Consider the following 13,981-nt stretch of genomic DNA (forward strand, 5'->3'; position numbering starts at 1 on the left):
TACACATCATCAGTGACATCATACATCAGCAAATGATGATGTGGTAAAAATAAGGACAGTTAAATCATTCCCTAATGAGAAAGCCTGGATGAATGGAGAGGTGAGAGCTCTATGTAGAGCCAAAAAAACTGCCTTTAAGTCAGGTGACAAAGAAGCTTACAACACCGCCAGAGCAAAACTGAAAGCTGGCGTCAAGGAGGCAAAGCGAAGGTACCAGCAGAGACTGGAGAGAGACCTCAACACCAACAACAGCAAAGACTTAAGGCAGGCAGTCAAAAGTGTGACAGGCTACAAAAGCAGGAGCGCTCCCATCATGTGTGAGGCCACGTTACCAGAACTAAACAGCAAAAGCTAAACACATTTTATGCTCGCTTTGATCTCCTCAACAGAGAGTCAGCTGTAAAGTCTATTCCGCCTTCAGAGGACCGGCCACAGTCAGTATCCACAGTGGATGTGAGGAAAGTCCTGCTGAATGTGAATATGAGTAAAGCTGCTGGGCCTGACAACATCCCTGGCCGTGTGCTAAAAACGTGTGCCAACCAGCTAGTAGATGTCATTACTGACATTTTCAACATATCACTGTCACAGGAGAGTGTTCCCACCTGCTTAAAGACAGCCACCATCATCCCTGTGCCTAAAATGTCTGCAGTGTCTGATCTAAATGACTACCGCCCTGTGGCACTCACCCCCATCCTGATGAAGTGCTTTGAGAAACTGGTTCTCCAGCACATAAAGAACAACATCCCTGCCAGTCTGGACCTTCAGCAGTTTGCATTCAGAACCAACAGATCCACAGAGGATGCCATCTCCACTGCTCTCCACTCAGTCTTCACTCACCTTGAGAAAAGCAGCACCTACACCAGAATGCTGTTTGTTGATTTCAGCTCAGCTTTCAACACAATCTCCCCCATGAAGCTGATTGGAAAATTGAACACTCTGGGCATCAGTACCACTCTCTGCAACTGGATACTGGACTTCCTCACAAACAGACCCCAGTCAGTTCGGATTGGCAGTCTCTCCTCCTCCACTCTAGTGCTCAACACCGGAGCGCCCAAGGGCTGTGTGCTCAGCCCCCTCCTGTTCACGCTGTACACCCACGACTGCAACCCCCGACTGCAACCCCTGCCATGGAGAGAACTCTATTGTGAAGTTCGCAGATGACACCACCATCACGGCCGGATTTCCAACAATGATGAGTTTTCATATCGGGAGGAAATCAACCATCTTGCAGAATGGTGCACAGAAAACAACCTTCTGCTCAACGTCAGCAAAACCAAAGAGCTGATAGTTGATTTTCGAAAAAAGGAGGCAAAGACACACAACCCTGTCTACATCAATGGAGCTGAGGTGGAGCAAGTGAGCAGTTTCAAGTTCCTGGGAATCAACATAACAGAGAACCTGTCATGGACTTCACATATCTCTGTCCTGGTTAAAAAATCCCAGAAATGGCTGTATTTCTTAAGGCAACCTAAGAAAGCAAAATTCCCACGCCAAGTTCTTGTCAACTTCTACAAAGGAGCGATTGAAAGCATCCTGACTGGAAACATCACAAACTGGCATGGGATGTGCACGGCCCAGGACAGGAAGACTCTGCAACAAGTGGTTAAAACTGACCAAAACATCATTGGAACCCATCTACCAAGCCTCAGTGATATCGGGGAGGTGAGGTGCCTGCGCAGAGCCAAAAGGATCCTAAAAGACAACACCCACCCCAGCCACAGCCTGTTCACCCTGCTGCCATCAGGCAAAAGATACAGAAGTATTCGCTGCCGTACCACCAGACTACAGAGCAGCTTCTTCCCTCAGGCTGTGAGACTACTAAATGCACCATTTGCACTCCTCCATGTTTAATAATTTTATTTTTTATACAATCAATTAATCAATCAAGAGGGAACCACACTTTAATTTCATTATTCAACCTGTTGTATAATGACCAATAAACTTCCTTGTATCCTTGTATCCTTAAAAGTGTGTTAGGGTTCACTTGGCAGCAGCCCAAGACAAGCAGCACAAGATGGCTCTGTTCACATCAGACCAAAGGAAAGTGGGTCAATGCATGAATGCATGAAAATAACCTAAGATAGATTGGATTATACTGTATAAAACTAGAATAGACTAAACTTGGCTGGTTTGAACTAGACTGGAATATACTGGGCTAGTTTAGTATATTATACTGGAAGGTAATATACTGTGCTAGGCTACATTAAACTACAATAAAGTGCACTTGACTGGACTCGACTAGACTACACCAGACCAGACCCAAGAAGACAAGAATAAATTAGACTAGACCATAAACTAGCCTGCAATGTACTGATAAGACCCAGTTAGATTAGAACAGATATGACTGAACTTGATTTAACTGGGTTGCACCAGACTAGACAAAAGTACATCACGTAAAACTATACTAGACTAGACTGGACTACACTTAGTCTGTTAGACCTACATCATTTGGTCTGGACAGTAAGGACTTTCTGTGAAGTTCAAATTTTTTTGATGGGTGTGAGTATGTTAAGTGAACTGTGGTATGGACCAAATTGTTGCAAAAAGTTTCCCCAAATTGGTGCAGGCTCTCTCTGGTCTGAAAGCAATTCCAATGAAGTCTGAAACAAAAAATTGTGATGTATGGTAATAATGGTAAAGTTCAGTAGTCTGCGCAGTGAATGTGAAATCATAAATGATGTCTACTCTAATGCTATTCTGTCAGATAACAAGTTTAAAATATGAGCTCTGAGAACATTTTTTTACTAACTGGAAAAAGGAGGTTTGCCCTCTCTGAGTGGAGAGTGAGTTCCTGCCTTGAGTGGAGGAGTTCGAGTATCTCAGGGTCTTGTTCACGAGTGAGGGTAGAATGGAGCGGGAGATTGACAGATGGCTTGGGGCAGCGACAGCAGTTATGCGGTTGCTGCACCGGACTGTCGTGGTGAAGAGGGAGCTAAGCCAGAAGGCAAAAATCTTGATTTACTGGTCGATCTTTGCTCCAACCCTCACCTGTGGTCACAAGCCCTGGGTAGTGACCAAAAGAATGAGATTGTGGATACAAGCGGCACCTATGAGTTTCCTCCCCTGGGTGCCCAGGCACAGCCTTATGGATAGGCTGAGGAGCTCAGAGTAGAGCAGCTGCTCCTCTGCATAGAAAGGAGCCAGCCGAGGTGGTTCGGGCATCTAGTCAGGATGCCTGGTGGTCACCTCCCAATGGACGTGTTCTGGGCACAACCACCTGGGAAGAGACCTCCGGACATACCCAGGATACATTGGGGGGTGGAGGTGGGGGGATTATGCATCACGGCTGGTCTGGCAACACCTTGGGATCACTCAGGAGGAGTTGGTGGATGTGGCCACTGCGACTTCTGGATAAGTGACTGAAAATGAAGATGAAGATGAAAATGAAGAGTTTTTTTGCAGTCAGTAATTTCTTGACAAAAATCTCCCAAGAACCTTGGTCACCATTTTTCATGATGTCTGACAATTTCATATTTCATCAATATGAGTAGCAGGCAAAACAAGTGATGCAACTTAATGGGTTGCTGTGATTGTGGTGTGATGGTGCATAGCCTTACTTCCTAAACACACAGAACACAACCCACCAGTTGAGAACCAGAGGTCCCGACCCACTATCATATGCAGAGGGATAAGAACAAATTGGCTGGTACACACGTGAGAATATTTGTGAAGTGTGAAAACATTCAGGCACACATTTTAGTGAGTTTAAAGTGAACTGCTGGCACTACTAGCAGCCTTAGCTCAATAACAATGGTACATAACAGTAATATGATTGTTTACTGTGCTTGTATGTCACACTCTGTAAGTACATGAGATCGATGGAAGTGACCAGAGTCCAATTCCTTGTATGTGCATATAAACTTGGTGAATAAAGCTGGTTCTAATTCTGATTAATGAGATGGGGTCTCATGGTGAAATCACTATTATGTATCAAAATGGGTCCACAACTCCCAACAAGCAACTTGTAGAGTTACAATTTTATTGGCAGCAAATGAAGAGGCTTGTCGCCAACAGGCCTCTTAAGGGCTTCTGCTGTTGCAAGTGGTGGACCTGTTCATTGGGAGTTGTGGACGATTTTGATGCACTCATCAATGAATGAGTGTGTACAGTATTTAAGGGTAATGCACCTCTTTCTCTGTGACCAGGCATTGTGATTTGGATATGAATGGAAAAGTAGAGGGCAGACCTGTGAGTACCACTACTACTGATGTGAACTCCAACAGTGCTAACATGGTGTCAGAACTATCTCCTGAAGTCCAGCCTTACACTCGGGTGAGCACACACACACACACACACACACACACACACACAAATGCACATTTGTACAGAAATTAACATATGCAGATGCAATGATCCAGGATCTCGTTGCATGCTATTGCCAGGCCCCTAAAAAAGCCAAGAAACTTGAACCTCACTGACTTACTGACTTACTGATTCAATTATATTTTTTTTATTATTATTATTTTTTTCAAGCTGCCTAGCGGTGACATCTAAACATCACTTGGGACAGGGTCCAGGAAGCACAGCACTGACTGTTCTAGTTACAGCAGATGCTTTCATTTCATCACTCTCTACTCTTTCTCCATCCTTTATATTCTTCCTTTATTTACTCTAATTTTGTAAATCACTTGGCACCTCTGTTGTGATAAGTGCCCAATAAGAATTCTTCTTTGTCTTCTTCTTCTCCTTCTCCCATGTTTCTGCTTCCCTGTAGTCATCTCGTACTTCCAGGAAAGCTGCCTTGTTTGGAAAGCGCTCCAACTCTATGCGGAGAAACCCAAAAGCTGAGGTCACCAAACAGGGATGGCTGTACAAGCAGGTAAGACATACTCCCTCTCCTTCTAACTTGTCTGAGTCAAAAGAAAAGTTGTGATCTTGCAAATGAATTCTAAGCAGAAATATAAAATGGTGCAAAATCTGAAATTAAATTACAGCATGATCAGATACAGATGGGTGATAAATCCAAGGAAATATCAACAAAGTGTCTTGGTATAGATTCCTTAAGTCTCTTGCATTCTACTGGAGGGATGGAACACCATTCTTTCACACAATGTCATATAGTGTTTTGATGATGGTGATGAAGATCTCCCATAGGTGTTCAACTGAATTAAGATGTGGTAATTGGAAAGGAAATATCATATCACTGATTTTTGGGAATTTGGATAAATCATGTCCCACTAAGAAAAATGCTATTTCTGTTGGAAATTTACAACATTTTAATGAATAAAAAGAATCAAGGGCATAATCAGAGGGTCCTTTGCACATTTGTAAGGTTCTTTTATAGGTTTATTTTTAATTTTTATTAATTTAAGGATTAAATGCTGGCCCATGGCCTACAAAACCAGTTGTCCTCGGATAAGAGATAATCATTTCAACTTGATTAAAACAACAAAAAGTAATAATTTCATTGAATAATATATTTACCACATGAAATAATACATCATAATATATATTAAAAACTACAAACGATGAGTTTTGAACAATATTTACTATTATTTTGTGGTTGCTCAAAATGTGTCCCACATATTCGTCACCATCGTCAGATATTTATTTAAAAAAAAAAAAAAAAAAAAAAAAACTCTACAACTACAAGGTCAACTACATTCCTGAGGACCCCTTTTCAAACCTTCAGCTCTACTGCATGCTTCCAGACCGCTCAGGCTCCTGGAAGTTTGCTATTTTCTCTTAAATCTCTTCATATTTTTGGACACTGCTACTGTCACAACCATAACATGTCAACACCGTCACTTTTGTATAAAAAATATTACATTAGATTATGGAATAAATGTATACTTTTTAAGAAGAGGTCTGATGCAGGTAGCTACAGGGGGGAAACAAGATGGTTAATGTGAACAACTCATGCTTATCATGTGAAAGAGCAGGTTTTTGTCACCACTGTCAGACGTCACCACCGTCAGGTTTTCTGTGTGACGGTGATGACTGAAGTCTGAAAAATGCTTATAACAGTGCTCAGGATTGTTATTTTTTTGGACCAAATATTTAAATAAAGTTGTTAAGCAAGAAGCCACTGACTTGAGTGGTATAAATTTTGGAATTGTATGTTGTAATGAGGCCACTGTCACCACCGTCAGATTAGTGTCACCACCGTCAGAGGCAGTTATATTTGTTTTAAATGAATATGCTTACAATATGTTTCTTTGGTGCTGTTGAGTTATTAAAGTAATAGTCTCTTTTAATACAAAAATATGTTTTTCAAATTAAAAAAAACATTACGGTGACGGTGTTGACAAAAACAAAGTAGCCTAATAACTGGGAAAATGCCTATTTTATGAAAAAAATTGCAAAATGAGGAGGTTGCACCGGTACATTGCTGAATAGCCAAGACCTTGGCCTATAATGATATTCCTTCAGATTTTGTAATTTAACTCACTTTTTTTTTTTTCAAAATTAAAACCTGTTTTATCCGAATTCCCAAGAATCAGTGATATGATTTTCATAATGTTCATCCTCATCAAACTATTCAGTGAGCCCTCATGCCCTCTTAATGGGGGGCATTGTCATCCTGGAAGAGACCACTCCTATCAGGAGAGAAATGTGTCATTATAGCATAAAAGTGATCACTCAGAATAACTTTGAAATGATTTCAACTCTAAGGGCGCAAGTGGAGCCAAACCATGCCAAGAAAATGCATTCCACAGTGGACCACCTCACTGTAGGGCTCAAGCATTCCAGCCTGTTCTGTTGGTTTACACCACACATCACATCCATATCTCTGTAGATTAGTGCCAATGGTTTTTGCACCACTCAACTCTAAAATGGGCTTTTGCCTTTTCACTTTTTCACCTGGCAGAGTCTTGCTTCACTAATTATGGCACTGTGCCAAAAAAGAGGATAATCCACAGCTACATGGCATTAGATTATAAATGAGACTATTGTTGGTGTTCAAGCATAGCAGCATAAGGAATCTTGATGTATTGGTGTGTCACACTGATTGTATCGTTCAACACAACTGACATGATGCAGCTAAGGGATGGCTGAGAGATCCCTGACCTGGTAGTAGGGTTTCAAAATTCTAGGAATTTTGAAAGTTGGAAACTTTCCATGGGAATTAAAAGGAATTATGGGAATATATGGGAATTAACAGGAATTTACAGGAATAAACTGGAAATTTGCCAAATTGCAGGTTAGCCTATAAGAGGGAACTTAAATGTAGTTGAAAACAAAACATCTTGCAGCATAATCTTGGTTAAAACAACCAGATTTAATGCAAATTCAGTTGAATTTCTACCCCACACTGTGTATTCCTCCATCCCATACAGAGAACGAGTTTAAAATATGAGCTCTGAGAACATTTTTTTACTAACTGGAAAAAGGTGGTTTGCCCTCTCCGAGTGGAGAGTGAGTTCCTGCCTTGAGTGGAGGAGTTTGAGTATCTCAGGGTCTTGTTCACGAGTGAGGGTAGAATGGAGCGGGAGATTGACAGATGGCTTGGGGCAGCGACAGCAGTTATGTGGTTGCTGTACCGGACTGTCGTGGTGAAGAGGGAGCTAAGCCAGAAGGCAAAAATCTTGATTTACTGGTCGATCTTTGCTCCAACCCTCACCTGTGGTCACAAGCCCTGGGTAGTGACCTAGCTATTTAAGAGGCAATCTATCATGGTGCTAGCGAGCTCAACTGTGATGCTGTGTCCTCTGCCTTCTGCTAACAAGTTTTCATATAAATACAGTAATCATCCAAGAATGTAGGTTATGGTTTGATTTTGAATGCTGATTGACGAGTGTTCATCTATTCATCTAGCCTATTTCTATTCATTTATCCAGCATCAACTGTAAAGAACTGAGAAAAAAAGGCAGAAACCAGAGGATTGAGAAGTTTGAGAGAAAATGCTTTCATTTTACAGTGGGCATTGGGGATGTGTTTTTTTTTTTTTTTAATTCAACATTCATGTTTTTTGTTGTTCAATGGAAGAATCGATTAAAGTTCTACTCAACATAAAATCAAAGTCAAAAATATCATTTTTAAAATTTGTATTAGTTTGCATGCATGTCTGCTTAAGACAAAACAAAATTTCCAAAATTCCCCAGCTTAACTTCTAATTGAAAGTTTCCAGAAAGTTTCTGGAGATTTACCAAAAATTTTCCACCCCTTCGCAACCTTACCTGGTAGTCAGTTCTCTTTAGAAGGAGTCAGTTAAAAGGAATCCAAGTGTGGTCAGAGCTGCAGGGATGGGTATAGCCATATTTCTAAAGATTGGCTCTCTATAGTTGGGTCCAATTCAACATAAAGTTCCAAGACAACTGCTCTTGGGAAGCAAAAGCAGCCAGGAAATCCTCATGGCCCCAGTTCGTCCGTGCATCTTTTCCAAAGTTCAGAACTTATTGCAGTTAACTAGGACATGCCACAGATAAGCCCATCATGAAATTTCAGTGAAAATAAAGAGACATTTTTTGTGCACAGTGACCAGCTTTTTTTTTTTTTTTTTTTTTTTTTTTTTTTAATCATAATAGTTATACCTGGATGCTCCCCTTGCAAAATTTGTTTTATTAGAACTTTGTTTCTTATGAATTACATCTCCTGGTTGTTGCAAAGAGTCCATAAGAGTTGGCTTCCCTCAAAATAATTGCAGAAAAGTGCAGATGAATTCAAAACAGCATCCTATGATTACAGCCTGTCAGGCTAAAGCAAAGGCTTAGTCAACATGATACACAGTAAAAAAAAAATTAAGTGTAGTAAAGTCTTTCAAGAATTAAAGATGATTATGTTGATGTTGATGTGTGTGTCCCTCCAGGCCAGCAGTGGGGTCAAGCAATGGAACAAGAGGTGGTTTGTCCTCACTGATCGATGCTTGTTCTACTATAAAGGTATGCTGTTTTCCAATTTGTGTGATTTTGTCTGAGGTTTCTAAACGATATGTCAGTGAACAGCTGTCTTGGATTTACAAGCACTCTGCAAAAGGGGTCTGTGTGTGATTGTGTCCCAGTACACAATAATTTATTGACTTTGCAAACATAAAGCATTTATTGAACTTGCTAAGAGTGAGTTTGGACTTTTAGCGAGGGGTGAAACTATCACTGCAAAGGGGATGCGCAGCATAAGACAAAATGAGAGCATCATTGCAAAAAAGAAAGCAGCACAATAATTGGTGTATATTGATTATCTTGTCTTCATAATTGCAAAGGAGAGGGATGAAGCACCAGACCACTGTGGGCTTACATTAGGCCATTTGCTCCATATCGTGCTAAAGCAAAAATGGCCCCCTCCCCAGTCCCCTGCTGGCCTGCACTCACATTATCTAAAGCCCAAACACGCACAAGCGCAATTGCCCCCGGTATGCACATCATCACGTTGAAATACGACACACGCATGGCCCGACTTCATTATAAATCGATATAGCTCAAATACATTCATCATGTCTTCCTTTTAACTGAAAGACATTTTTGTTTCTTTTATGGGATGTTTATTTACCTTGACAGTTTCAGAGGTAACTTCCTCCTTCTTCGTCCAACTGACAGCCGGAGCGGCATGTCAGCTGGCTGCTATATGTGGCAGTCTGTGTATGCGGCGCACCTGTCAGATCCGGCAGACCTTACCGGGTGGACCTGACCGCACACACCGTGCGGTGCCGCAGCCGGCCCACCTGATCTAGCAGACCCGACTCTCTCTCTCTGCCTTCTGTCGGATGGCAGGAGGCGCGGTGCCGGCTCGGTGCCAGCTGGCCATCCGGCATGGCAGGAGGCGCGGTGCCGGCCCGGTGCCAGCTGGCCACCCGGCAGGGGTGGACTGGGACAAAAAATCGGCCCGGGCATTTTGGACCAGACCAGCCCACCACATTCAATAATGCACACCTTTCCGGTCTTTTTGCTCTGTATACCAACTGTGCAACTCTTTAAAACCAGGCCACTTAGGTTACATAAAAACTACCCAAACCATTTTTTTTCTGGCCTAATAAGTAGCTTTGCCTTGGCCTACTAGGCAAGCCCAGTGTTAATCAGGCCACTGATCTATTGGTTGTATGGGCCAGTCAGCTATTTAAATAATAATAAAAAAATTAAAGCTGCAAGCAGCGTTGGACGGGCCCTCGCACCCGTGCCCCGCGTCCCACTCGTGCCCGTCGGGAACGGTCCATTCACGGTGCCATTCACTCAATCACACACACACACACACACACACACACACACACACACACACACACACACACACACACAAAGTTCTGGCCCTGTTGCTAGCGGTGCCCCTCAAGCAGATGGCGCCCTTAGCATGTCCTAGTGTGTGCTTGACATGACCTGTCACTCCTTTTAAGGGAGATGTGCATTGGGGGATGTGCCAGCAGCTAGTGTGGCAGTACAGCAGGCAGAGTGCAGAGCAGAGCAGACCAGAGTCCCACCTGTTAAACAACTCTTCACCGTGGCCACACACTTTTTTCAATCCACACCATGATATATAGTTTTGTAGGAATTGTGGTCCTCTTTCCATCAGCATAGGGTTGAAAGCTGTCAGACTTTTACTTTAGTCAGCAGGGGCCTAATTAGCCCCTAGCATTCTGCGCTATTCCCACCAGGGTCCATGGGAAAAAGTGGAGGCGCTGGTTGTGGACACTCTGACTTTGCGGCCTTCTGAAAGCCAAACCGTTCGAAATGTTACGTAACCTTGAAGAAATTTTGTTAAGCACTATGTCCTCTGTCATATATTAGCTGTTCAAGCTGATAAAATTAACGCCCTGGGAGGAGATACATTTTCTACAAAGCGCAAATTTGGGCGAAAACGTGACTTTCAAATGCAAATTGCGGACTTCCTGTTGGCCCTCGCACCCGTGCCGCCGCGTGCCCACTTGTGCCCGGTGGCTGTGGCATTAAGCACACACACACACACACACACACACACACACAGAGTTGTTACTGCTCCCTCCCAATGATTGGGAGAAGGCTGCAGGCAGCTACTGTGAGGGCCCACTCACATTGGCAAGTTTGAGCCCGTATCGTGCTAAAGCCAAAATCCCCCCTTCCCCAGTCCCCGGCTGGCCTGCACTCACATTACCTTTTTCCCAAACGCGCCCAAGCATGATTGCCCCCGGTGTGCACGTCATCACGTTGAAATACGACAACAACAGGCATGGCCAGACGTCATTATAAATCAATGTAGTTCAAATACATTCATCATGTCTTCCTTTTAACTAAAAAACGTTTTTGGTCCTTTTAATCAGACATGGGATGTTTATTTACCTTGACAGTTTCGGAGGTAACTTCCTCCTTCTTCAGAAAGGTCCAACTGACAGCCGGAGCGGCACCTGTCAGATCCGGCAGACCGGGTGGCCGCACACCGCGCGGTGCCGCGGCCAGTGCCGGCCGGTGCCGACGCGGTGCCGGCCAGCACCAGGTCTGCCGGATCTCCGCACACAGACTGCTGTACTTTCATTATAAACCGACTTTTGTTTATACGCGGTTGCAGCAGCACAACGGACAGCGACACAGACAACATGGTTGATTATTGATTGCGCAACGCGGCCATTCGCCGGTAATCGCGCTGCGCACATTAAACAATTTTGCAGAGGCAGGAGGAAAGCTGCATGATTTACATCCGCGCACTGCGTGTGTGACCGTGCATGTGCTCATGTACGCGCCCGTACCGTGCAGAAGCACACCCCTTCCAACCGTGCCAGAGCGGGGGAAGTGTACTGTATTCAAGCACGATACGGAGCGATCACACTGCTCAAAGAATCCGGATTTTAAGGGCAATCGTGCTTGGGCGCGGATCAAACTTGCCAGTGTGAGTGGCCTCTGAGTCAGAGGAGTGGAGGAGGGGAGGGAGAACAGTGCAGAGCAGATAATCCAGAGTCCCACCTGTTGTACAACTCTTCAGTGGCCACAAACTTTTTTCAGTCCACACCATGATATATAGTTTTGTAGGAATATGCGTCCTCTTTCCATCGGCATAGGTTTGAAAGCTGTCAGACTTTTATTTTAGTCACCAGGGGCCTAATTAGTGCCCATTGTCAGGGCAAGTGCCTGTTTATTCACAGCAGGCACACCAGGGTCCATGGGAAAAAGTGGAGGCGCTGGTTGTGGACACTCTGACTTTGCGTCCTTCTGAAATCCAAACGGTTCGAAGGAATGTAAATTCCTTCTGAACTTTTGTTAAGCACTATGTTCTCTGTCACTGGCCTAACCCTAAAGTTATCTTACCTTTAAATCAAGTCTTCACCATAAAATTAATGATTTTCATTAAGGGGACTTGCTTTTTGTCCCCATAAGGGAGGCGAGTCCCCACAACATGACTGTGTAAACAGATTTATGTCCCCACAACATTAGCAATACCTAGACCACACACACACACACATACTCAATCAGTCACACACACAAACACACAAAGTTCTGGACCAGCCACTTGCGGCGCTCCTCCAGCAGATGTCGCCCTAAGCTTGCGTTTGAGTTTGAGAGTTGTTTCTGCTTCTGGGGGGGAAGGGCAGAGCAGGCAGAGCAGAGGAAAAAAAAAAACAGAGTCCAAACCTGTTAAACTAGTCTTCACAGTGGCCACAAACTTTTTCCAATCCACAGCAAGAACTCCTATTTTTGTAGGAGAATTAGTCCTCTTTCCATCGGCATAGGTTTGGAAGCTGTCAGACTTTTACTTTGGACTGCTGGGGCCTAATTAGTGCCTATGCTCACGGCAAGTGCATGTTAATTCACAGCAGGCACACCAGGGTCCATGGGAAAAAGTGGAGGCGCTGGTTGTGGACACTCTGACTTTGATGGCTTCTGAAATCCAAACGGTTCAAAGGAACGTAAATTCCTTCTGAACTTTTGTTAAGCACTATGTTCTCTGTCATCTATTAAATTTTCAAGCCGATAAAATTAACGCCCTGGGAGTTTAAAGATTTTCTGCAAAGCGGAAATTTGGGCGAAAACGTGACATTCAAATGCAAATTGCGGACTTCCTGTAGGTTTTAGGTGGGGGGCACGGCACGAAAAATGTCGGGCTTGATGAGATCTACGTTTCGGCGCTGGTTTGGTCTCTCTATCACATTCCTGTGGGCCACAGGGGCTGCCTTTGTGTCCCTAGGTGGCGCTACCGAGCCCATTTTTGCACCTGGGGGGGTTCAATTTTTGATTTTATCGAATTTTTCACCAGACCTGGTGTGCGTGCCGAATTTGGTGAGTTTTTGAGCTTGTTTAGGGGGTCAAATTAAGCGTCAAAGTGGCGTAATAATAATAAGAAAAAAAAAAAAAAAAGAAACCTTACAAAAACAATAGGGCTTCGCACTGGGACAGTGCTCGGGCCCTAATTAAAGCTGCAAGCAGCGTTGGACGGGCCCTCGCACCCGTGCTGCCTCGTGCCCACTTGTGCCCGGTGGCTGTGGCATTAAGCACACACACACACACACACACACAGAGTTGTTACTGCTCCTTCCCGTTGAGTGTGTCTTGGGAGAAGGCTGCAGGCAGCTACTGTGAGTCAGAGGAGTGGAGGAGGGGAGGGAGAACAGTGCAGAGCAGAGAAACCGGAGTCCCACCTGTTAAACAACTCTTCACAGTGGCCACAAACTTTTTCCAATCCACACCATGATATATAGTTTTGTAGGCATTTTCGTCCTCTTTCCATCGGCTTAGGTTTGGAAGCTGTCAGACTTTTACTGTAGTCACCAGGGGCCTAATTAGCCCCTAGGATTCTGCATTATTCCCACCAGGGTCCATGGGAAAAAGTGGAGGCGCTGGTTGTGGAGAGTCTGACTTTGAGGGCTTCTGAAATTCGAAGTTCGAAATTCTACTGAACCATAAAGAACTTTTGTTAAGCACTATGTCCTCTGTCATGTATTCAGTTTTCAAGCCAATTCGATTAACGCCCTGGGAGTTTATAGATTTTCTGCAAAGCGAAAATTTGGGCAAAAACGTGACTTTCAAATGCAAATTGCGGACTTCCTGTTGGTTTTAGGTGGGGGGCACGGCACGAAAAATGTCGGGCTTGATGAGATCTACGTTTCGGCGCTGGTTTGGTCTCTCTATCACATTCCTGTGGGCTGCAGCGG

The 13,981-nt window shown here is 43.9% G+C and overlaps 1 protein-coding gene across 1 annotated transcript in view; it reads left to right on the forward strand.

The window, feature by feature from the left end:
• plekha6 (pleckstrin homology domain containing, family A member 6) overlaps positions 1-13,981 on the forward strand; it is a 159,188-nt gene that overhangs the window by 38,591 nt on the left and 106,616 nt on the right. The window contains exons 3-5 of the mRNA XM_030051586.1: positions 4,146-4,272; positions 4,715-4,819; positions 8,750-8,822. Of these exons, the coding sequence (XP_029907446.1) occupies positions 4,146-4,272; positions 4,715-4,819; positions 8,750-8,822 (305 nt within the window). The remainder of the gene's footprint in view (positions 1-4,145; positions 4,273-4,714; positions 4,820-8,749; positions 8,823-13,981) is intronic.

The sequence above is a fragment of the Myripristis murdjan genome, chromosome 5 (genome assembly GCF_902150065.1).
Source record: "Myripristis murdjan chromosome 5, fMyrMur1.1, whole genome shotgun sequence".
NCBI lineage: Eukaryota > Metazoa > Chordata > Actinopteri > Holocentriformes > Holocentridae > Myripristis > Myripristis murdjan.